General features: G+C 41.9%; 2 protein-coding genes across 2 annotated transcripts in view; both read left to right on the forward strand.

Moving 5' to 3' along the window:
- The window catches only part of igsf21a (immunoglobin superfamily, member 21a), a 149,759-nt gene extending 131,354 nt beyond the window's left edge, over positions 1-18,405 (forward strand). Inside the window, exons 6-10 of the mRNA XM_076147303.1 lie at positions 2,620-3,100; positions 8,509-8,594; positions 10,598-10,790; positions 13,591-13,629; positions 17,156-18,405. Of these exons, the coding sequence (XP_076003418.1) occupies positions 2,620-3,100; positions 8,509-8,594; positions 10,598-10,790; positions 13,591-13,629; positions 17,156-17,232 (876 nt within the window). The 3' untranslated portion in view covers positions 17,233-18,405. The remainder of the gene's footprint in view (positions 1-2,619; positions 3,101-8,508; positions 8,595-10,597; positions 10,791-13,590; positions 13,630-17,155) is intronic.
- A 2,470-nt stretch (positions 18,406-20,875) lies between these two features.
- klhdc7a (kelch domain containing 7A) lies at positions 20,876-24,072 on the forward strand. Its single transcript, XM_076147073.1, has one exon. It carries the CDS (start codon positions 21,020-21,022, stop codon positions 23,252-23,254), a length of 2,235 nt encoding a protein of 744 aa, XP_076003188.1. The 5' UTR covers positions 20,876-21,019; the 3' UTR covers positions 23,255-24,072.
- Positions 24,073-24,790: the final 718 nt, after the last annotated feature.

Below are 24,790 nucleotides of genomic sequence, written 5' to 3' on the forward strand. Positions count from 1 at the left end.
TCCTGATATTTAAGTACTGCAATTTTGAAAATGCTCAGCATAGATTTCCTGCTGCATTTCACCATATAAATGTGAGAAAATAACAAAAAGCATAGAATGTCTCCTTTTAAATTATGATTATCAAAGTTAAAACAAAAAAACACATTGCATTATCAAAAACAATCAACACTTTTTACTGACTGTAGTATTAAGCAAAAAAATCCCAAAATACAACCTCAAAAAGGACTGAGGTGACTTATTCTCATATGAATATATTTCCATTTTTATATGTTTTTAAACCGCCCGTCGTCTGCGTCTTCCATGCATCATGTGTCTCCTGGTTATGGAGGAGAAATTGAAAGGAAGCAGACGTGCAGGATGACATAAATGACACAGAAATCACACTTCACGCTTTGGTTTGCATCTACATATCAATTATCCCATTCATTCATGTCTTTGATGAAACAATAATTGATTCCTTCTCCCGTACCTCAAGCAGATGGGCGATAATGAAAGATGTTTGCTCATAATGGGATGTGAATGGGTAAAGTGAAGCTTGATGGTTTGCTGTAGGAAACAACCAAATAAAGCTTTTATTTCTGACCATATTGAACACACGAATCCACGCGTGCCATTAAATTTGTTTTAAATGAATACTTTTCATTTACGTAGAAAAATTAATTTCCCAGTTAATGCTTCAGGAATTAAATCAAAGTTAACTCAATCTTCAAAGTCAATTCCTTAATGAATGAAATCTATAGCCAACACAGGTGCTGTTGTGTACACATACCATTTTGCCCAGCTAAAGCTACAGAACAGGTGCATGATTCCTGCTAATCCACGCTGCTCTGCCTCCACATGCTGTGATAATTAATGAGGTGTTTTAATACACTGTGAAAAAGCTTATTTTCTTTGCAAGTTGTCCGGTAACAGCAGGAACTAGCTGGAGGCTGAGAGTAGCGAGCTGGGAGCGATGAGGTCATTATGGATTCAAGGTTTATGTTTGCACTTTCCATTATGCTATTGGATTTTAATTCTTAGGTCTGTAAGGGAGAAGAGGTCAAAATACAAAGTGTCGTTAGCATTGAGTGTTCTGACGAGGTAAGGACATTGTGTTGATTAGAGGGGCTTTAATTGTAAATTAGCCTTATGTCTGTACAATATTGGGCCATCATCAACACACTTGTGTCAATATAAACATTTAAACACTGTTAACTTGTTTGTTTACGGTTGACATTAAAATGAAACTTGATCACTGTAGATTCTGATGACGGTGTTCATGGACTGCATGTTTACACTACATTTAAAAGAACATGGACTATAAAAACTTATTTTCCACTTCGCCAGAGTCAACCTTGGCTCTGCTTCATTTTGAAGAGCAATTGATGCAAAGGACAACAGCAGTCCTCCTATGTGCATGCACTAATTATAAAACATGATAGTACTTGTAGGTACTTTATTTCTTTTAGCAACAGATTGTGATATTGAGAGTTCCACTCTCTTGTTTCTGACTGCAGAATGTGAGTATTGGAAGTGTGTTGCAGGTAGATGGGGCCATAGAGTAAAGTAGGACTGGCAAGAAAGAGCAGTAGGTTGGTCATATTAGGACTTACAGCCAAAGCTTTGATCTATGATACTGACAACAGTCAGTACTGCTGCTGAAGTACTTCTGAGCAATGGGAGCTAACCCCATGTGGATGTCTACCAACCTCTGGCAGATAATTAGTTGTTTAAGAACAAATACTCTGATATATCACAGCTGCATAGTGCAGTGCAGTATGCAGTGTAATCATGTTGCATCTGTCCTGGTAAACATAACCTCTGCAACAATGGGGGACAAATGGAGCCCTCCAGCCCTGTGTGATAAAATAAATGTGCTAAAAAGAGAGGAAATGTTACTCACAAGACGTATGACATACTATAAAAAGCTGTATTGTGGTCGGGCAATGGATTACAGATTGTATCCCTTTGGTAAATGTGAACATGTCATTTGGACTTATCCCTCTGGAGCTTGGCCTTGTTTACACCCATTACTGATATTTACCCACTAGGTATCAGCGCTAGATGTGGCACCATATCAAAGCATGTTTCATCCGTCGCAACACAAAAAGGCTCAAACAACACTGTGAAATGGAGTGTTTACAGTAATGACTCTGATCTTTGGCAAATTGAATTCAAATGTCCGAAGGTCTTCAAAAGAACTGCAGATAACATTTTCTTTGGGAGCAACAAAAAGAAGCATGCGTGTCTCTGAAATAGCAGCACCACAAGCAGTGACTTTACAAGCTTATTCCAATGCTAATATCTGGAGGTTATGTACTGAAATGGGAGCTGGAATTCCCTGTCAGGAGATTAAGCATTCAGAGATGTTAATAGACTCGTGAAATGGTGAGGAAACTCCTGTCATTTCCAGGGAAAGACTTCATATTGGGAGAATAGAATAGAACTGACTGAACATACCAGCCCAATCTCAGTTCAAATCTCAAGTTCAAGTCGCTTCTTGTTGCAGTTGTTTATTGTTTGTCCTCTCCTGTTGAGGATCAGAAAAATGAGTGCAGTAATTTCTGCCTTTCTATCTCTCATACCCTCTTCCATTTATCCTCTGTCTTTTCTATTTCCTCCCTCCTTGCTGTATCCAAGGTATACTTCAAACGTGATGGGGAACTGATAGAGGTGATCTCCTACACTCTACCTTCTGCCACCGAGCAGGGAGGAGGAGCAGCGGGTGTGAGAGGAGCCAGGCCGCTCATCAGCAGGGACCTGGATGACACCAAGCTACAGCGGTCCCTCTCCCTTCTGGACCCAGAGGGGCGAGCTGCCCGTCTGTACACAGAAAGCCCCCAGCGTGTCCATACTCAGGGCCAGCAGTCCTCTGAGCCAAGCCCTGCCACAGAGGTCATCCCAGAGACAGTGGTGAGCCGAGAGTTCCCCCGCTGGGTACACAGCACAGACCCTCTCTACTACTTCAGCCACACTCACATTCCCCAGAGCGACGGCTCGGTGGTAGTGCAGGCACGCCTCACCTGGACCCTCAACCCCCAGCTAGACAATGACGCCCTATTCAGCTGCGAGGTCAAGCACCCAGCTCTGTCAATGCCCATGCAGACAGAGATCACCCTGGGTGAGTAGTATGCAGACGAAGTCATTATATTTGCACTTTTCTCATTTGTTGCCTGGCCTTCATCCTCCCACCAACGCACACACAGAAAAACACACTGCCCTTTTCTCATTTCTTTCTCCCTTTTAATCTGCTGCTGTCTCCTTGTATCCCCTTGCCGCACTTTGAAACTGGCTGGGCCCCCCTTATGTCTCTCTTGCAAATGTACCCAGAACAACACTGATTTTCATTTGATCCTGCTTAATTGTGTTACAGCCGAGCAGATTGCGAGTTTAGCAGCGAATGCAAAACTCCGAGTGACTGACAGGGCAATTCATCGAGCTGTCTGTTGCTAGATTGAGTTAACTCACAACCGTTATTGAAAAAGTCAACCTGAATTAGAGAAGTCAAATGAGAATTTAAACACACTGACCATGTTATATCATTGGAAAGACGATACCCCCACCTCCTACTACTTCAATGAGAGCCTGCCTTTAAGCTGCTCAATCTTAGGCCTTAGTGTTTTATACAGATGGATAGCCTTTAACTTTCATCACCGTTTTCCAAGGAGAAACACTGTGTTACAGAGGCATTATGTGTATGTTCAGCTGTCAACCTTCAAATCAGAGGAAAAGGGTAAAAATATCAAGAAGTCATATTCTAAGGGAAAAGTTAGTTATCCATTAGAGACTAAATCTCAGTCAGTCCTAAAACAAAGATGGCCTCCAGCACATCCCATTAACACTTCAAAGGCACATTGTTGGCATGGTCCTCCTGGAGAAAAGCCACGCAATGCTGGCATGATAAACAGTCAAATTATCTTCCATGTGACGCTCGTAATGGTCGAGGGCGGAAATAGAGTCTGAATGAGGACACTGGAGCTGATAGGGGTTTGCTCGCTGTATTGCATCTCCCTGTCAATACTTTATCTAACGTCATTACTTTTCATCTATCTAATTAAAAGTTTCCCACTTTGCTTGTGAGCAGCTGGCATCAGTCTGACTGCTTCATTCTGACGTGGAAGCAGCCACCTCCGTTCTAAAGCTTTTTGTAATGGCTGTGTCAAGGCCAAAGAAAAGATAGGAAGATTTTATGTTTTTCTTGCATTTACTGGTCCATTGGTCCAGACATCCAGAACTAAAGTATACAGAATTCTGTGGTCTAATTGTGAAATATTTGCAATGCATTAATATGGAAAGAAACCTATTGATCCACTTTTGCTCTCCTTTGCTGCAGCATTGCTATGCACCCTGAGTGTAACTTGATAATGTCTAACCTGTGTGTAGACAATTCATGCTATACTGCTGCCTACTCTACTAAAAAATGCTATGATTCTATTCCTTACTATATTTCTAAAAATAACAAAAACACAAACTAACAAAAAAAATAACAAAAAGCTTAATATGCCGCCTTTAAGGGACCCGGAACCTTTGTTTCAAAGGCTGCCGGAGGTTACAAATAATCTCATTGGAGCCCTTTGAACCATCGGTGAATTCAGCTTTTGATGTCATAGCCGCGGATTGTTATTTGGGTGGAAAAAGAAACATTTCAGATTTTTCTATGAAGTTCCTGACTTTTTGTGTGCCAAGAAGAGTTTCTGCCAGTAACCATCGCCAGAATTGGGTAAATAGGATGAATCTACAGGGTCTCAATTAGTGAGACGTGAGTCCTCTCTGTTGCACCTTTTGAATCAATCAGTTTATGATTATGACTGACAAGAGGAAGGTACTTTTGTGATAAAAATATCATGGAGTCATATAGAGGATCCATCTAAAAAGCCCCTTTGGTCTCATTTTAAAAGCTGCAATAATTTTAGTTTCCGCCCTACCAGTCATTGATAGTGGTATTGTCACTTCTTCAGATGAAAATGATCTCATTTTGGGAATAAAGGTCTTTTTGAAATGTAATAACTGTCAGCGTATATCAAACGCAGTATACGTAACTTAATGATATAATGACACGAGCTGTCTTCTCAGGACAAAGAATTGCAGTCAGGATTTAAACAGCTCTGCCTCGTCCACGTGTTGACGATAAAACAGATGACACACCCGGAGGGGAATGGGACCCGTAAAACTCTTTGCTAAATGTCAAAGGCACTAATATTTTGACAAGCCTTTCCCTCTGCTGTGTTTGAAGTCATGAATCTATCACTACCTTTGTTCTTTAATGAGACGGCTAGACTGACAACAGACTGTTTTTTAACTGCACAAAACAAAAGAACATAACGTGTGTTTCTTTATTGCTATTGGTTACACTTGAAATTCCAAGCATTCATAGGCCTGCTTTGAACTTGATCCATCTTGGAATGGTAGAGTATTAAATGTAATACTCTCTAAAAAATAGTCTCCATTCTGTCAAGTATTCAACCACCATTTAAGTTGAACTGCATTGAAAGTTCACAAAGATCTTTGTCATGTACACGCATTTAATTTATGCTGCTATAACTGGGTAATGGCACTCAGAATCTGTCTTACTGTATACACACTCTGTCGTAGTTCTCTCAGGTGTGTTTGGTCAGGAAATGAAAAGGAGCTCTTTCCAGTGGCCATAAGTAATAAATCTTTCACAGATTTAATATTGCCACATGAGACGAAGCGACAGCCTGACAATCCACCAACGTTGTATTACACTTCATGAATATTCATTAAGGGCTCCGTGCTTGCCATACAGATGAATCTGAGCTTGTGCCCAGTCTTAGAAGTGCAACACCTCTATGATATCTAAATCCAGTCTGTTCTGTGCATCCAGAATTCATGAATGTAGCGCATCTTTAAAATCGAAACAAGGTCTTTGCTCGGGATTACCATGAGCCGAGGTTTATTATTCAGCATCATCATACAAGGGGTGGAATTCTCATTTCTTCCACTGTACAGGAGTGAGGAAAGATCCAGGATTCCTCACATTGCCCAATCATTGCTTTGCCTGGCTGTGATAATCAAAGCGCAGATGCTCAATTTCAGGAAGGCGTCTGTGAGTGTTGAGGGTTGGGGATTATGTGTATGCAATATGGATATTTGTATGGAAATGTGTATGGTTTTGTTGAATATTTAGTTGTGATACAGTATGTACATATGATGTTCGTATCCATGTAAGCTTCCACCGCTCAGTTGCATATTCAGCAATCTCTGTTATGTCCTTACTTTGGGTCGTCTAGTCTAGCCTGTTGGTTGAGTCTGTGAAATGCATTCCACAGTGCAGGACTGACTTACCATTATAAATTGATCCTGCCGTCAGGCCTTTTAAATTCAGTTGCATGTCCTTTTACTTTTTCAGTTAAACCCAGCCAATGCAACAGGTTCCCTTTAATTTTTGCAACCACAAACGTCTGTTACAGCTCGACCGACCTGTTGTTGTCTTGGCCGTGTGTTACATTTAAGCACACCCAATGCTTGGTACACAATTATTTTTCCCAAGGGCACGACCATTTTGGGTGTTAGGTGAAAGCCTTATGTGACCGTGGCTCATTTTCCCCATGAGTCAATCATCCCCAGAGAGTGCTGTGCATTGGCCATCACACTCTGTGCAGAATCTAATCAAAGGTGGTGACGTGGGAGGCCAGCAGTCATTATTGGAGCCAATCCCAGAAATCAGCCATCATCCTCCTCAGCCATATGCCTCGCAAGCTCTGTGTGACGCTATGGCAGCAGTATTTAAAAATACCCTTCCGTTTGTGGGTGGGTGGTGGACAGATAGTGTTTCTAACTGCCATGCCAACACTAGCATGTGAAATGCCAGCCGTCTTCAACAGGCATGGATGTCGTCCATGTCAAATTGTTCACATTATGCCTTGAGTTAGGCTGCCAGTATAGAATTAGAGATACTCCAAACATACAAGAATAAATAAAAACATTTAATGTCATTTAAAAATTGTATTCACTTACTTGTCATTGGACTAGTTTGGACAGTTTTGTAGCACCGGGTGGTCCTGGATGGTTGATGCAGAATGTGAAGTTTAAAGAGAAAAACGAAAACATGTCAGTCATGTCAGGTACAGCAGTTATAAATGAAGTTAGAACTAAAACAACATGGTGATTCAAATCAACCATTTAAAACGAATGACTTATAATAATCATCGTCATTGCTGTGCTTTTGTCTCATTTCCTATCCAATGATTTTTGGGATTAATTGAATGGTCTTTTTGTCCAGACTAAGGGAATCAAGTATATATAAATTTGATTGGGGCCCACTGTTCACCTTTGTGACACAACAGACGTAATAGTTGATTGAATACTTAGTCTCTTGCCAAGGTAGGAAGCCGATTAATCAAGTAACAGGAATTGCACCCCAAGACCTCAGCCTCACACCTTGACGTTTAAAATGGTTATTGAATGCTTGTGCTCAGTTGTTTCTTATTCAATTACATGACTAGTCTGTTGCTTGACTTCGCATGAAATAAGGAAACGTGAGTATTTTCCTGTTTTCCAAAAAGAACCCTAGACTTGATGTACTGTTTGTTCCTCACACATACGTGTACGAATATGAGGAGGTTCCTATCTCCTGTTGTGGTCTATGTGGGCATAATACAAGGCTGTGCTTCATTAGCTACAGTGGACAGTTGGTTGGCTGATTAATAGATTAAAAACTGAGGTCATTTGTCTGTTTATTTATTTATCCTTTCGTTTAACTTATCAATGGGAACAAGCACCCAGTGATTTATATTGAAAGTTGAAAGCTTATTAATTGAAGAACTCCTGGGGTGCGCTTGTACCGGAGTAATTGATAGGGTGCCCTTAGCTTCCATTTCATTTGGAGCTCCTCAGTCCAGTGTCTAACATATGGAGCTGCACAGTGTGTGATGCTGCTATCTTTAGGGGAATTGTTAATCATCTCAAATCATGCAGAACTTGCTTATGTAGGCCTAATTTAACCCCCTAGTCTTGCAGTTTTTACATCATTAGTCTTCCCATGACTGTTTATAGTTTACTCTACAATTTAGCATTAATGACATTATTTACGTTTTTAGACTACTATGCAAATTCATTCATATTATCCCACATTACATACAAACAATCACTGGCACCTCAGAATACTACAATCTCCATCCTTCCTCCTATACTTGCGCCCCATTGTTTCAGAGGGTCCAAATGAAAGCCATCTGGGGGCGGCTGTCCACGCCAAGACAAGGGAATTAGCTCCCTGAGTGTCCCTTATCTCACTACCGCCACACTCCACCCTCTGCACTCCCATTCTCCTCTAGTAATGAGTATCTACCCAATTTAGTTCTTTTTCCTCTGTAAAGGAGAATAAATCCAGCACAGTCCTTTGGATAAAAGACCCTGCAGGTCCCCCGCCTCTCGCCCCGTGACCTTAATTGACAAGAAATTGTATTTGGCACTACCCCTCCATGACAAATCAGGTGTCCGGTAGGATTTGCTTGCCATGCTCAGTATGATGACTGTTCTTTTGTCTATTTGTCCCTCTTTTCTTTTCAGCCGCTCCTAAGGGCCCTAAACTCTTCATGTCCCCCACTAGGGCAAAGGTAGGGGACACGGTGCGGATTGAAGTGCAAGGTTTCCAGGTAAGGGGGGGGTTTGGGTTGAATGAAAAGTGACAAACTTTGGAGTTGGATAAGCCTGTTTCCTATTAATGTCATCATCCTGCAGAACAAGGTTTAGCTTATTGGCATTTTGGGCGAACGAAAAACAGAGCTATTAAACATTTTGACATCAAGCACACAGAGTGAAAAGGTGCTGGAAAGGAATAACCTCGAAGATATTCATGTTTTATGAAACAGTGAAGTCTACCCCATGTCCATATTTATCAGTCTGGGCCAACAGTTGTATAAACTGAGCAAGACGATTAATTTCTGCTGCTTTCAGAGATCTTGGTCCATAATCCCAGAGAAGGGCTGCAAGGTAAATGCAGAGAGATTGTCTTTGTATCACTGTCATCCCTTGCCAAAGAAGGAGAAGAAGAAAAAAACACCCACATCCCTGGTGTGAATGGCCTGTGGGTGATTCTGATCTCTTTGACAGGAATGACACATTGAAACCAGGCAGCTGGAGCCAGTCAGGTGAAGAGGATAGGGCTAATCCTGATAGGACATGCTAATGGCCTCAGCATAAATCTCCTTTGTTATCTCTCAGTCACTGCTTGAGGAATCTCTGGCAATAATAAGGCAGATGGGATGTTTGATTCCAGATGCATTTCTGATGCATTTCAATGTGAATGTACTGTATTGTCTTTTTTGGGCTGGTGCGCTAAGCTATTGACTGCTCAGATTTGTTGTGCTCATTTTTAAAAGGCTTAACTGGTGTACAGCCGGCCCGACCCTTCAGCTGAACAGGCATCAGTGCATAGCGACTGATCGTAAAGCAAATTCCCCCATTTATCTTTCACGTGAACATGGGCTCTAGGGTTGCCCAAAACGATAAGATTATGTCAAGATGCATAATTTGGCCTGATTTTCATAATATGCCACAAACAGGAGGGGACGCCGGCATCTTTTTTACATCAATTATTATGAATATTATATTATAGTTTGTACTTTGGTCGCTAATGACACAAATGTTTCAGGACATATTCACTTACATCTTTCAGTGTTTTTTTGTTCTCCCTTTAAGCTTTTGCCTGGAGCTTGTCTCCATCTACTAACTCAGTCATCCTTTAAAAGCACAACTACGAAAACCCTTATTCATTAATTTCTTTTAAAGGTCACACAGTCCCGACCAGCCTCATCACAACAAATACAAACCAGCAATTTGAAGATTTTTAAACCTTGCAGTAGGTCATGCAGAGTACTTTTTATAATTTTTAAAAAGTGTGTATGTCCGAAAAAGGTCAAATAAAATGATGTAACACATATATTCCTAAGTGGTATTAATAATAGTGTAAGTAAATTACAGGAAGGTACATTGCCGTTAATCTGACAAAGAAACTATAAAGTATTGAGTTGGTGTCACTTTGTTCCCTGCTGCTTCCGCTGCTCAAGTACAACCTGAACAGAAGCCAGAGCATTGTCATTGAAACGCTGAAAATACCGATAAAAGCTGAATTTCCACATTTTCATATATTCATAATGTTTAATATAGTAGTTGAAAAGAGCTGGAATCCACATCCTGCCCTGAAAGCTTGGTCTGCTCAAATGTATTCCATGTATAGACTGTATATTGTTTATCACGTGTGTGTTCTATATGTGTGTGGTGTAAAATTCCTCAGAAGGAGATGCCTGCGTGAGCTTCACCCTCTTACTGCACGTGTCCTATTATCTATGAACATGTCAACCCACTCTTATGAATGAAACACTGCTCCAAGGAGTGCTACATTTTTTAATTGGAAATGGAAAAGGGGTTCTCTGGAGGGTGCAAAATGTGAGGGAAAACTGTTGTAAAGTGAAGTGTTGATTATTAATGCATGTTGTTAACTTGCTCTTGCATTAGGGGGGGAAATTAGAAGCTTGTATTATTCATGCATCCTTTGCTCTTGATCTCTGCTGAGTCTCAGTCTGCACTGCCCTCTCACCCCTTCCATTCTGTGTGTTTGTGTGTGTGTCTCCACTCCTACCTTGTTGGGTGATGATAGAATGAGGTGTTCCCAGATCCCCTGTACACCTGGACTCGGGTAGGGGGTCGTCTGCTGGACGGCAGCACCGAGCGAGCGGGGAGGGAGCTGATTCTGGAGAGAGTGCCAGCCGAACTAAATGGCTCAATGTATCGCTGCACGGCCCAGAATCCTCTGGGCTCCACGGATACACACACTCGCCTCATAGTCTTTGGTAAGTACATCCCAGGCACATTTTATATTGGCCACTGTACTGTACAATCAGCTACATAATGAATTATTTAGAAACTCAGTAACAACCCTTTTGGTCGCTGTACAGCTAGACACTGCACAAATGATGTGGAACACGAAAACACAATTAAGTCTCAGACAATTATATAATTCTACTAAAGTAATATCATGTTTCTAAAATATCTTTGTAAAATAGTGAAGGGATTCCCGTGGCCATTTTGAAATATTAATGTGGCTAACAGTTTGATTAATAAGAGATTATAACTGTAATTGGCTCAACACCACATTTTTTTGGACTGCATGGTGCAGGAGTAAATGTTCCGTAGCAGGGGAGCTTATCTGCTATCCCACCAACAATATGTGCTTGAACTGCTCTCACTCAATTGCACACACAACAGCCACCAGTGACATCAGAGTCATCTGGAATAAAAGGGTGTTTGCTGTTGACAGTGTTAGAAAAGCATTTCATTCCCTGGGTAACCTGGGATAGGGTGTTCATCTGAATCAGGAAGTCATTCGTTTACCTTCGTTGATCCGGGAGCTCAATCGCTCACAGGTTCTATTATATCAGTGTGTCCTGCTCCTGTTTGCTCTGGACTCTCTTTGGAAGACCTCAGATGTTCAGAGCCACCCGGTGCTTCAAAGAGCTTTGTCAACCAAGAGTTTGGGCTTTTAATCATATCAGTGTTTACCGCAGATCATTGGGTGTTGGCTTCTTTGACACCTAATACTATATACACCTCAGTACTAAATATAACTTAAGTCATGTGGGAGAAACAGGAGAAGTATGTAACATCAAGTAAATAAAGAACAGCCACTCATTCAGTATTTTCAAATAGGGTTTTTCAGATATCAGGAGTTTAAAATTCTTCAGATTATAAAGATTTTCTGCCTTCGGACTGACTCGTCTTTGTGTCTCCGCTTAACTGGCTGCACCTGTTGTTTATAAACAATCGGCAGCATCAAAGGATTTGAGCTTACTCTGTCAAGCTGTTAAACTCAAACTGCTTGTAACTTCTTCATTCATTCAGGTACAGAAGCCATTCAGACATATTTCAGGTATGCCGGCTTCAATCTGTCAGGCACTTTTGCAATCACAGTACATTTTTTTCAAGGAATGCATTTCTTGTTCATAATAAAATATCCCAAAGAAGGGATTCTGCCCCTTGCTGAAATGCTTTTATTTTGATACCTCAGCAGGACGTTTAAAGAGATGTCAGACTGTTAAGGCTACAATGCTGAAACACATGAAGTTTCTGTTACATTAAAAGCATTAAAACAGCTTCATATGTTTAGCAGCCAATCATTACAAAATAGTCAATCTTGATTGTCTTTGGTTCAATAGGCCCAAACTTAAAATGTCTATTATAGTGCCGCGGGCCAACTGACCAGTTGCTAAATGTGTTGGGTTCTTCCCCTGATGCTCTCTAAACCGCCCACAACGTTTCATGGAAATTGCGTGATACATTTTCTAATAATCCTGTTGACAGACAAATGGACGGACACACCAACACGGAATTAGAATATGTCAGAAATGTACAAATGACTGGGCGGGCCTAATAAGAACCTAGTTGAAGGAGAAACTGCCTCTTTAGAGGGGCGTTACCTTGGGAGGCGTTTTGCTAGGAAGAGCGCTAATGTCTATTTAACACCCTGATGCACCCTCAGGTGTCATCGGCGTCGTGCCTAGTGTGGCCCATCTGTCTGCCTGCTCCTTGTAGATTGCTTCCACTCACGCTTAGGGGAAGTAAATGGTGATTAAGTGACCTTGGCACCATCCCCTGTGGCCTTGAGATGAGACACTTATATCCTTGCCCGCTGGTGAAAAGAAATATATTTGGAAGCTCTGCTCACTCGGCAAAGTGTTCAGTATACATCATCAGGAATAATAGAGCATAATGACGGCTTGGTATAGAGACTCTACACTGATGACCAACAGTGCTCATGTCTTGATGATGTTCATCGCTAGCTAACATCAGTCATAGTAGAGATAGTAGTGAGTCAGCACTTAGAGACTGGGCAGTGACACACACACACATACGCAAATATGCAAATGTGGGTGGAGTCGTGTGTTGTATGTGTTTCGCAAACTGGGTTCTCTGTGCGTCTGAGAGGAGCTGCTGTCTTGATGTTGTTGCACAAGTTCTCTGTCTTTCTCTCTTCCTCCCCTCTTTCTGTATCAAAAAACAATCTCTAAAATGTCCCATAGCTGGTTGTCATTGTCATGTCAAATGCTTTCTTCAATAAAAAATATACTATACAATGTTGTTGCATGAGGCCAAACAATTTCCACATGTAGCAGCCACCTGCTTACATGTGAAATGTCTGCTGTCTGAAAGAAAACCCCACAAAAAAGTATAGCCAATATTCTGCAAGCCCTGTGCTACTTCTTCCCTCCTTACTTTATCCCGCTCAGAACACATTGTCAGAGCAAATCATGCCGAGTCCATCAGCAGTACTTATTACAGATGGAGTCATTCTTACAAACTCTGGTTACAGCTGTGGTTGCCCGCTCTCACCCCCAGAGTGTCTTGGTTATTCTGGTGTAGGGCACTGCATTCCCATTTCCATTAGCAGCACAGTCATCTTCACTATGTATGTACCATTTAACATGTGATTTAGAAACTTAGCGGTTCAGCTCCATTAGGAAACCACAACCTATGGCAGAGATCACCATTTTCTCATTTTGATATTTTCACTCTCTTTTCCCCAGCCTGTTCAGCATTGCACTCACACTCTTAATATTTCTTCTGTCTTACGTTTTGCTCCTTTTCTCTCAACAGAAAATCCAAGCATGATGAAAAACACACAGAACCAGAACAGTGAGTATTTCATCCACCATCCAGGAGTGTGTCTGTTTCCATTAAAATGCATCTCATGGCCATGAAGTGTTGCAGCAGGCATCATATTGCCAGAGACACTCTAGATCCTGAATTGGAAAACAAAATGTACCAGCACATTTGGCACTGATCAGAGACGCAAGTTCTTCAGGAAACGTAGCGTTCAACCTCCGAGTATTGACAGGTGGATTCTTCCTCGTACTGTCCTGAATAGATTATTCTCAGTGCGATTGTGCGAGAGTGATTCAGTTAGGCTTAATCTTTGCCAGGGTTCAGCAAAGGTGCAACAAGCTTTTCAGTGACTAACCACTCCTGTCACTTTTGGTTGAGTGCGAGATTATTGGTGTTTCATATGTGCAGCAGGGACTCATTTGCGGCTCCCGAAATTATCATATGTAAAGATGAGGGATTGTCACTAGGAGCCGCCTGGAAGTGACAGCCACCTTTCCCTGTCTCCCTTTTTTCTGCCACTCCCACTCTCTTTCAGCCTCAATCTTCCTGTCTATCTCTCTTCCCTCACTAACTTCTCATACTTAACTTCCTGTCTCCTGGCTCCCGATCTCTCCCTTCTTTCATTTAATCAATTTCTCTTTCGTGGCCTCTCTTTCCCTTGATTGTCCCTATTCCTGTCTTGCGTCTAACCATGCTATCACATTTCTAGTTTCCTCTTTTTCTCTTAAAGCCAAGTCTACATTCTGTAATTTTGGCACTCTGAGGCATCCAATCCTCATAATAAGTGCAGATAGTGTCGTCTAAAAATATTCAAGGCTCCCTACTCAAGCTGTTTATTCAGATTTGGAGGTCCTGTCAGGACTTGCAATGTATGAACTCATTCGAGACTAAGAAAAAAATGAAATCTGAATTGTAACCTTAGTAATAACCAATGTAGGTTAAGGGAAGGGAACTGAAAAGAAATTAAACCAGAAGAGGAGTCAACAATTTCCTTCGAGTGAATAATTTGCATAGAAAATAATTGAATTTGGCCGCATGCCTGCACGATAGCACACAGGAATACAGCGGATACATTTGTTGTTACTCGTGAGAGTGCATGAGTGTTATGCAGTAAATGGAAATTGTGACTTTTGCAATTCACAGCAAACGACATTGGATGGATTATATTGCAGTGTATTTAATATCTTGTGCCTGTGACTTAGTCTGACTTAAAGAGTCTTTTACACTCATTCCTTCCTTGTCTCACTTACACACTATTTCACATTTCAAATATGTCTCATTTTGCTAAGTCTCTTCCTTTTGCCTTTTCTATTTCCCCCTCCGTATTCCATCTCTGCTAGTCATATCTTAGGGATGCAAATCTGAATATGCAAATGATATGGTAAGCGCGGGAGCAGGTGTGTCACAGGAAGGACAGAATCGGGTCAGCGTGGAAGCACAGACATGCCTTGCATGCAAGTCAAATATGTGTACAACAAGGCCCCAAGGGTTCACCACACACGTGCCTGATCACTTAATGGCTGTATACTCCACTCCTTGCCCTTGCAAGTGGGAAGGACCACCCCTGTCAGTCAGTCACCGAGAGCCAAAGCACACAAAAACTCATTCCTCACATAAGGCGTTGCATTCATCCTTGTCAGAACTCCACAGCTGCCAGACGTCTTGTCAAGCTGCCCTGTATGGCAGTGAGCAGAATTTAAGTGATGAGTAAAGCTGAGGAAAAGTCTTCTGCTGTACTATATCTCCAGGCTACAGGTCTGCATGTTATTGTGGGCAACAATCTATTCTGCATCATTATAAATCTTTGATCAAAGCCTGCCTTGGACCCGAAAGGTTAGGCCAGTGACAGAATGTGATGAGAGCGGTCATACGAGGAGAGCTATTGTTATGGTTTCAGCTAGAATCTGGGGTCCAACGCAACTAAGGTGGTGGCATCCTTTATTAAAAGAGCAAGTCACCACAGAGTCGGTCCCAGTTGTCATTAAAATCCAGGTTGGCACGATCACATTGAGGTCTGCGCCAAAAACTGAAGGCGAACAGATGGCTGGGTGGCTCGCAACCATGACAGAAGAATAGAAGAGGATCTCAGATGATGGTCTTATGGTTGGATGAGCTCGTTATAGAATGAGATGAAGTCTTTTTTGAGAAGTTCATGTCGTCATTGTCTGCTGTCAGTTTTACATCTCCTATTGACTGAGTGGATGATGAGAATATGCAATGCCGGTTGTAGGTGCACGGACTTTAAAATTCATGAATTAGCCGTGGAGCTGTCGGTCTAATTTGAACAATATGAGTAAGATTTCCACCCATTAAGAACAACAATAACAATCATAACAACAATAATACCATTTCTATTTTTAAAATCACCCGATCTCATAGCATTGCTACTAACTAATGATTCCAGCCTCATCACATTCTGGTCTGTTTCACATTGTAATTGGATGCCAGACAAGTGTGGGCACAGTCTTGGCACCACCTGAAGAAATTGGTTATGGTAGCAAAGTTCCAGCTCCGATCCACAGCCGTTCACTACTTTCCTGCTGCAGTGGTTCTCGCCTCCCACACTCCTCACTGTTAGGAAGCCATAAAAGAAACAACAGGAGTGAGAAGGGTTAGCTCCTGTCTGTGCCAAGCTCTCGTCTGTAATATAGTACATAAGCCATGTGGGAAAGGAAACATGCATGGAAATCAGGCTTTGCAAATGTATAATATATAGATTTATTAAAGTAATTTACTCTCCCTCCTTTTCTAAAACAGTAGAAGAAGATTCAACAAAAACACATTGTTACCTTTGTGTTTGCTTTAATGAGCAGGTTTACAGTAACTCTAGACATGGAGAGATGGTGTCAACATCATTATCTGTCAATATTAGAGCAGTGCTGTCACTGAGTCACCAAACCTTTCCGAGTAAACATCTTTGACTTCAGGTAACCCGTGCTAAAGTGCATCCTGGAAATACAACCATGACACACTAACAGGCTTAGGTCACATGATAAAAAGGAAAGTTATGTGTATTTATCATGCTCGTCTTGTTTTTAGGACTCGTCATTATTATTTATTATTGCTGCCAAAATTAAATTGATATACATGGAACATTGATTCAAAAAATGTGGGGTTTTTTTTATATTTAGACCCTGAAGCCTCTTTTCTTATTCTTATTTTGCTGTAACAACTGCAGTAGGAGTGACACGGAGCAGGCGGTGCTTCTTCTAATGGGCATGAGGATAGTGCATATAATTACTATAATACAAACCTGAGGCACAGTGAGACACAGACACAGACATTTAAAAATCATGAAATGTGTCATTTGAAGGTAACGTGTCTATTTGAAGTGGTTTTCATCAAATGCATCTATATGTGGCAACCATCAGCCATTTACATAACTCATTACTTTAGTAACAATGTGCATCTTGTGTGTGTGGCGTGGTCGTCATTCATTTGTATGAGCTGAAGTTTTAGTCATTTATATTGAAGGAGTTGAGTTTGACAGGAGTGAGACAGCGGAGTTGTGGCCGACGCTGGACTCTCTGACCAACTTTCTCTGTGGTATTTGCAGGCGGAGCCTCACGCATGGACGCGCTCGGACTAACGTGGATGGCACTCGTCCTCACAGTGACCGTGGAACTGACGTGAAACCTCTCATTCAAGATACTCTCTCACTCACACACACAGGCACACAGGCACACACACACACACACGTACTTGTCCTTACACAACAACCACACATCCACACAAACACATATTTTCCACAATCCTGCAAGCCTTCTCCAATCATCAACAGACCCTTCATGCGTCAGTCGATCAGGAAACAGTGGCGACTCACTGTTTTTGTAACAAAATAACGAAGATATTGATATCAAAAGAACAACATGATGAACGTGACAGTAATCACTTCCTATATAGCCCTGCCCAGTTACACCTTTTTTTTGTTTCTTGTCCCACGTTTGCCTGACGATAAATGAAAAAAAAACTGAAAAGAAAAAATCATTTTGGTTTTGTTTTTGGCAAGAAAAATGTCATTAATGTTGACTGAAATGTTGAAATGTGGAACTGGCACAACCGTATGGAACACAGCGTTTTGTTAAATGTGCCGGGTCGCACCTGTATGATGCCAAGCCGGAACCACCTGGAACAAACAACAAATGCTCACCGGAACATTTGTTTTTATTAATATATAACGATTGAGTTACTTCTTTAAGTTTTTTGATGGCTTGGAATGTACGAGAAGATTTAAAATGCGTTGAGAAACTAGAAAAAAAAATCTCCTTTTTGAGTGTATTTTGTGTACATCAGTGTAAATATTGAAGAATATTAAAGAAGTTATATGGGCGGAGGTCAGGGATGGTTGTTGAGATAGTTGGAGTTTACAGTTCTCCACCTTTGTTTGTATTTCATTCAACATGTCATTTTCAGAGATAATCATTGGCTGAAAGGACAGAATGATTGACAGCCTTTTTATTTCCCATCCAGGCTTTTCTATCTATATGCCAGGTCTCCAAGGACAGAGTAAAAAATATCTAACATATGTCAGCTGTTTTGGGGTTGTGGTGCATGTGACGTTTAAGATTCTTTCTCCTTTTGTTGTGTTGCAATTGACAGCACTGCAAACTCATTGTCACCGGCTTGTAATCCAGTTATTTACTTGTGACATACTATCTTAAGTGACCTACATTGTGTACAATACGTAACTCTTACCCAGACATCTAATAGTAGGATCATTTTAGCCGCCATTCCACAGTGGTGCTCACCTGAGGCGGCGTGTGTAAACAGGGTTGTTGCATTTGTTTCATATCACCTGTATTAAAAATGGAGAGATGATAAAAAAAAACTCAAGCTTTGACTTTACTTGATATAACAGTGTGACTCGGCCTGTTAAGTAGGAGGAACCAAATCTGAATCATCCTGTATACGATGGTAGGAATTACTCGAAAACCAGTTTGATTGTAATCAAATCCTAGCACATAATCAATCTAAGTGACCATATCGGGGACATAAGGACTAAATTTGTGCTTAGTTATATTTTTCACGCCTCTACCAGTCCAGATGACAAGGAGAGTTTCACAAAGATTCCGTTTTCATAATTCCTGTCGCCAAGCCAACATCATTTTTGAAGGAGATTGTGACTTTGCTGTTAACCCTTCACCCCCTTTAATTAAGTACTCCCTCACACACAGCGGAGGCTATCTTAATGCAGAGTAATCCTGCATTTTTTGGACTTCACAAGAATTTCCAATTTAAGCTATTCTAAAGACACAAAATGTATTAAGGGATTAAGGTTTAAATCAGATGGAAGTAAGAGGGGAGGATTTTTTAAAGCTTAGCAGAATAGAAAGGATAGACCGGTCCGTTTTGGGATATTGGATCACCTTGCCAAAGTACAATCCATATTCCGGTGTTCTGGAGATGAGAGCGGCACAGCACAAACATGATTAACAGACAGTCATATTCACATTGAATTAATTTTTTGTAGCAAGGGAAGCAAAGGATGCATATCCTTGTCCACCCACTGTGTAGCATCACAATTCAGCTATCACTTTCATTTTGATTCACAAGGCACAGGGCTGGTTCTTTTTGTGTGTGCCCCTATTCTTATTCAAGACAGGAAAACAGCTCCATAACAATCACTGAGTCAATTCAAAATGTGCAAAATGTCTGTATATGACTTCATCATCGTACCACCTGAAATATCAGCTCATATCCTGGTGTTTGTGTTTGTGTGCAAATGTGTGTTTTACAAATGAGCCACTGTAATATAAACAGCTAGAAATCCACAATATAAGATCAACGCTGTCCTTAACCAGTGATGATTGACCAACTGGAACCAATAGACAATCAATATGAGCATCTATATTTGTGGCTTTTCCACATTAGTATATCCCAACAGAGAAAGGTTCTTCCAACTTAGCAATTATTCTATTCCCTTACAAAATATAAAGCTGTGTTCTTTTGTTCACCTGCCTTTATGTCCTTCAGGCACCACGCATTTACCTCACACACTCTCCCACTACCCTAACTTAACCTGATTATAAGAATGAAGAGTATGATGTGATAAAAAATATGTTTTTGTGCCTTTTAGTGATTGCACAGCCATTATAGAAGCCACTTGTGCCAAAAGAGGTGAAAGTGCTTCCACACTACAATGCCTATGGCTGACAATCTTTCCTTTTCTCAACAGTGCTCTTGAATAGTTCACCTGAAATGGGAGCAATGGTGAGGATAAGGAGCTGTCTCTGTGGCTGAGCGGTGAATAATTCACAACTCAGCCATGCTTGTGGAATCTAGTTTCCTTTCTGTCGTCTGCAGGCTGGACTATCAGATGAGCAAACAGTGCCCATGTGATCTTGGACACCCGACACGCCTTCTGTATGCTTCTCCACATGATACACCATTTATATTCACCATTTAAACCACCCGAGTGTTTAAAATTAATGCTTTGTTATGTTGTTGGCCAGAGCCTGGCCTGAGCCGAGCATGCAATCAGCAGCCGAAATGACAGCCTGACAGCGGTGACGACTGACATGGACGCTGTTTGACAGACATACTGTGTGTTTGCCTTTCGGTATAGAGTGTGGAAATGTCAGGTGCCTCTGCAGAGACTCTTTTGATCTGGCATTCTTCAGATGGTTATCTGTATTATTTACAAATGTAAGTGTTTATAATGCCAAGAGATCTTTCACTGTCCAACAGCAATCTTCAACTTCTCTTCACAGAGATTAATTTAAGCATCTGCACTTGGAAAGAAGCAGACCTTTGATCTGCGGCTTTGGTTGTGCAAACAAATGTATCCTGGTTATTAAGCATGTGACAAATGCTACCTATCATCACACTCCACCCCTTATTCAAACCATGTTTACTCCCATCGTGTCTGCTGAGAACAGTTACCGGTCATGATCTATCATAATTTTCATATAAATGCATTCAGAAAATGCCAAAATAAAATATGTCCTGAGCCACTCCTGTTCACCCTGTGAACAACAAGTAATGTGCAACAAGTTCAGCCGCATGAAATAATTGTGCATTTAGAAATTATTGTTCCATGGATCTCGGAAGACAGTTGTTGGATAGTTACAGGGAATGATTGTGAGAAATGAAAGGGTGAGGCAGCAAACAACATAACCAAATATTGATCCATGGAGTTTTTATTATTCTCAGTATGATTAGTGAATCCGCACCTCACCGACCACAAGTGGTGCATGACTAGTGCTCCGCCTCTACAGAGCCAGGGATGCAAATAGTGTTTCAACAGGTATCAATTTACATTTGCTCCTTTGCTCCTTTGAGAGAGGAGGCACAGTCACCAGATCACAACAGCTCTTCTACAATGACGACCAGGCAGCATGCGAACAACGTCTGAGTTGCGCCGACAATAGCATTCAGTAAGATCAGTCAGCCACGGTCCACCTTCATCACCACCACAGCTATGCCCATAGCAGAACTCCTGGGTGTGCAGTTCGACATGCAGCTCCTGTTGAAGCTGAGTCTCTCTGTGGCTGCCGTGCTTCTGGTCTCTTGGGCCTACAAGTTTTACAGTTCCAGGGAAACGAAGACGCCTCAGCTGTGTGTTACAGGCAGAGAAGATGGGCAGACCAGAGAGCAACAAAACACAACCTGCCAGAGCGGTGAGTCGACTCTGCCATGTCAGAACTCACCCCAACATGACAGTGATGATGGGGATAGGCAGCCCGGACCTTCCATTGATGACCTGACACCTGATAACACCTGGGAATGGACAGCAGAAGATCATCCAACCCGGACTGAAAAGACTGAGGGTGGAACCATTTCACCTGGTGAATGTAGCAGCATGAACGGAGAGGTACTCATCGATCATCAGAAAGAGGTAGTTGTTGCCACCAGTAACAATACATTTAGACACGCTTTGAACCTTCCTCCTCCTACATCGAGTGAGACGGCCGGTACAGCAGGTCGTCGCTCACCTTGCTTTTTGCAGAAGTTGGAGGGATGTGTGGGTGTGGGCAGAGAGTTAAGGCAGGATTTGGAGCACCAGGGGGCCTACTCCAGCTTCCTCTCCAAAGCAGAGATCAAAGTGGAGGATGCCAACTTAGTACTGGGAGCAACAGGAGGCCCGATTGTGCGTGGAAAGATATATGATTATTTTGTTGAGTCTTCCTCACACTCGGTCAACTCAAACGCTGTGTTGGGTCAGTATGAGAACACCTCTGAGTCCCACCCATCGGATTTTGAACATCATAGCACAAACATCACAGAACCTCCATCAACTCTGAGCCCAATCGTTGTGCGCAATATGATTTTATCCCAAAGCCCCCCTGAGGATTGTTTCTCATCAGAAAGTGCCGAGCTCAGGCACACCACCAGGCCTGTACTGTTACGCAAGGGGAGCTATCTTTCTGCTGCAGAGATCTCCCTCCCCTGTAAAAGTTCAGCAGAGAAGTCTGTTCAGCCCGTGACCTCTCTCTCCACAGGAGGAAAAGGCCTCCTGGAGGAGGAGGCTGACCTAGAGACTCTAGCCGGGGCTCAATTTTTACACTTTCCAGCAAAAATCCTTGACAGCGCAGACTTGGAAATGTTGACGAGCAAGCTTGATTTGGGAAACTGTATGGAGGTGCTTGGTCTAGCGAAAAAATTTGGCCAGGTCTCCTTGCAGAAAGTGGCCCTCAGAGTCATGTCAGACAACTACCTACAGGTGCTCAGGGCCCCCAGCCTTTATGGGAGACTAATGGCTGGTGAGCGGGAGCAAATCCAGAAGCAGAGAATGAGAGGAAGAAAGTTTCTTGTGGTGGCAGATATGGACCCTCAAGACTGGTCGAGGAACACAGCAGGACACACAACACAGACAGAGCGGGGACGGTCCAGTGCTCTGTATTATTATGATGACTACAAAGATGTCTGGCACATGCTCTGCCCGATCCCACAGGAGGTCATCTCTAAAGCATGTGCCATGTGCACAATGGATAACTATTTATTTGTAGCAGTGGGCTGCCAAGACAGAGACACAGAAATGACACCTTCAAACCGGGTGTTCTGCTACAATCCTCTGACATCCATTTGGAAGGAGATCAGTCCTATGAACGAAGCCAGGCCCCACTGCAAACTGGCAGCTCTGGATGGCTACGTCTATGCCATCGGCGGGGAGTGCCTCTCTTCAGTGGAGCGCTATGACCCACGAGCCGACAGATGGACATTTGTGGCTCCACTGCCTAATGATACATTTGCTGTGGCACATCGCGTCACAGTGTGCAACGGGGAGCTGTTTGTTTCCGGGGGAACCCTTAGATATACACTGCTCCGCTACAACCCCAAAACCAACACATGGAAACCGAGCCTGTTAGCAGGCAGCAAAGACCGAACTGCAGAAATGGTGGCCGTGGGGAGATTTCTGTACCGTTTTGATGTCAACCCACTGCTGGGCGTCAGCGTCTACCGCTACCACACGGTGGCCAGACTGTGGTACGAGTGCAGCACCAAACGCCTTTACCGCTGTCCTACCTTCCAGTGCATTGCCATGGATGACGCAATCTATTGTGTCAGTCGCCAGTTCACCATGAGATTTTTGGCCGATGAGATCTCTCCTACTTTCATGGATGAGGACTTGAGCGTCCTGTCTGCAGCGAAGGGCATACTTTTCCCCGCTGTCCTCTCTCTCCCCGATAAGAAGCCTCGCCAGACCAGCGTGTAACAAGGATTCTGTTTTCCATTGATCATGAGATTAGGTGGTGATGGAATATCCCGACGTAAACATACTTTACATCAAGGTTCTTGTTGACTGAAAAGGCTTTCCTTTTTATAGGCTTGCATCCAACCCAATTTCATGTTATTGCAAGATGTAGCTATTGTATTGTTATTAAGATTGCTCTCCCAAACATATTATTTTTCTTTATACAGGACATTTTCTTGGATCCATTTCCCACAAAGAAGTATGTGTTCCGTATGTCTCAATCGCTGGCAATGAATGTAATATATTACACAGTTAATGGTAGTCAAACTACTGTTTGTTGAGATTTACACAGGGTGTGCTGCCATGTAAATTGTTTGCTTCTTTGATTTGCCACTCCCACTCTGCCATTAAGTTAGTTTTATATCATACCAGATGCTTACTACTTTTGCTGCAAAGGTAATTCATAAATAAGTCATAGAGTTAAAGAGTTCATTCAGCTCTAACACCTTACAGAGATTGGGGGATATAGTGACAATCTATCAGTGTGTTCTAGTGCATCGGGTACACAGTGGACTGAATACAATGCGATTATCTACACTTTCTCTTTAAATATGGATACAAGATATAAATGATTGTGTCTTGAAATATACATATGCACATTTTTAATAAGCATTAGTTGCTACCTTTGAAACTCTTATTCAAATGTTATTCACTCCTGGAAATAGATTTAATCGTTTGGCTCTCAAGTGAACAGGATCTTTATTATACATTTCTATATTGTAATATATGGTATACAATTGATGTTTATAAAAGAATACAATAAAGACAAACATGAATCATACATTCATTTTGTTATAATATACAACAACTAAATAATGTTATTAAGTCAAATATGTGCTTCACTGTTTGTATGAATGATTACTACTAACACTTTAATTTGAAGTGCTGAGCAATTACATTAACACTCTAAATATCAAATCCCTGATGCTATATATTAATAATTAATTGATGATTAATAATTAACAATCAAGTCAGTGGCTGTTAAACTGTTGCCTTCAAAGACATCATGCTGACAGGTTTCAGTGAGGGATATGCTGCTATAGCGCCATCATGTGGCCTAGAAAGCAAACACAGCAGGTCATAGCAGCTAACATACTGTAAGACTTCCCACAGCATCATGTGACAGACACACGCACAAACACACACACACGGGACTCAGCAGCACAGTGGAGTGACTAAGTAGCTAACAGTGAGCAAAACAGGGGCTTCGACTTTACTCAATGGCAGCAGGCAGGCAGGAAGAGGGAGGCGACACAGATGGTTGACCATCAAACATAAGCATCTTTGATTCTTCCTAATTAAACACTTTGATTCCCTGTAATTAAACACCTAATGGAATGGGAGTTAGCGTCTCCCCTCAGACTTTGCCTTGAACGACTCGTGCTTCTACCCCAATACCCAGGTCAGTTCTGGCATCAACACATGCTGTTTGTCTCTTTTCACTCAGGGTCTGTGGGGTAATATGAACAGCCCATTCTGAGTTTCAAATATTAGCTG

Source organism: Genypterus blacodes, unplaced genomic scaffold, assembly GCF_046128005.1.
Source record: "Genypterus blacodes isolate CSIRO-AG114 ecotype Tasmania unplaced genomic scaffold, CSIRO-AGI_Gbla_v1 ptg000037l_1, whole genome shotgun sequence".
NCBI lineage: Eukaryota > Metazoa > Chordata > Actinopteri > Ophidiiformes > Ophidiidae > Genypterus > Genypterus blacodes.

Coding starts and splice junctions, on each gene's coding strand:
- klhdc7a (XM_076147073.1), top strand. CDS start 21,020: ATGCCCATAGCAGAACTCCTGGGTGTGCAGTTCGACATGCAGCTCCTG.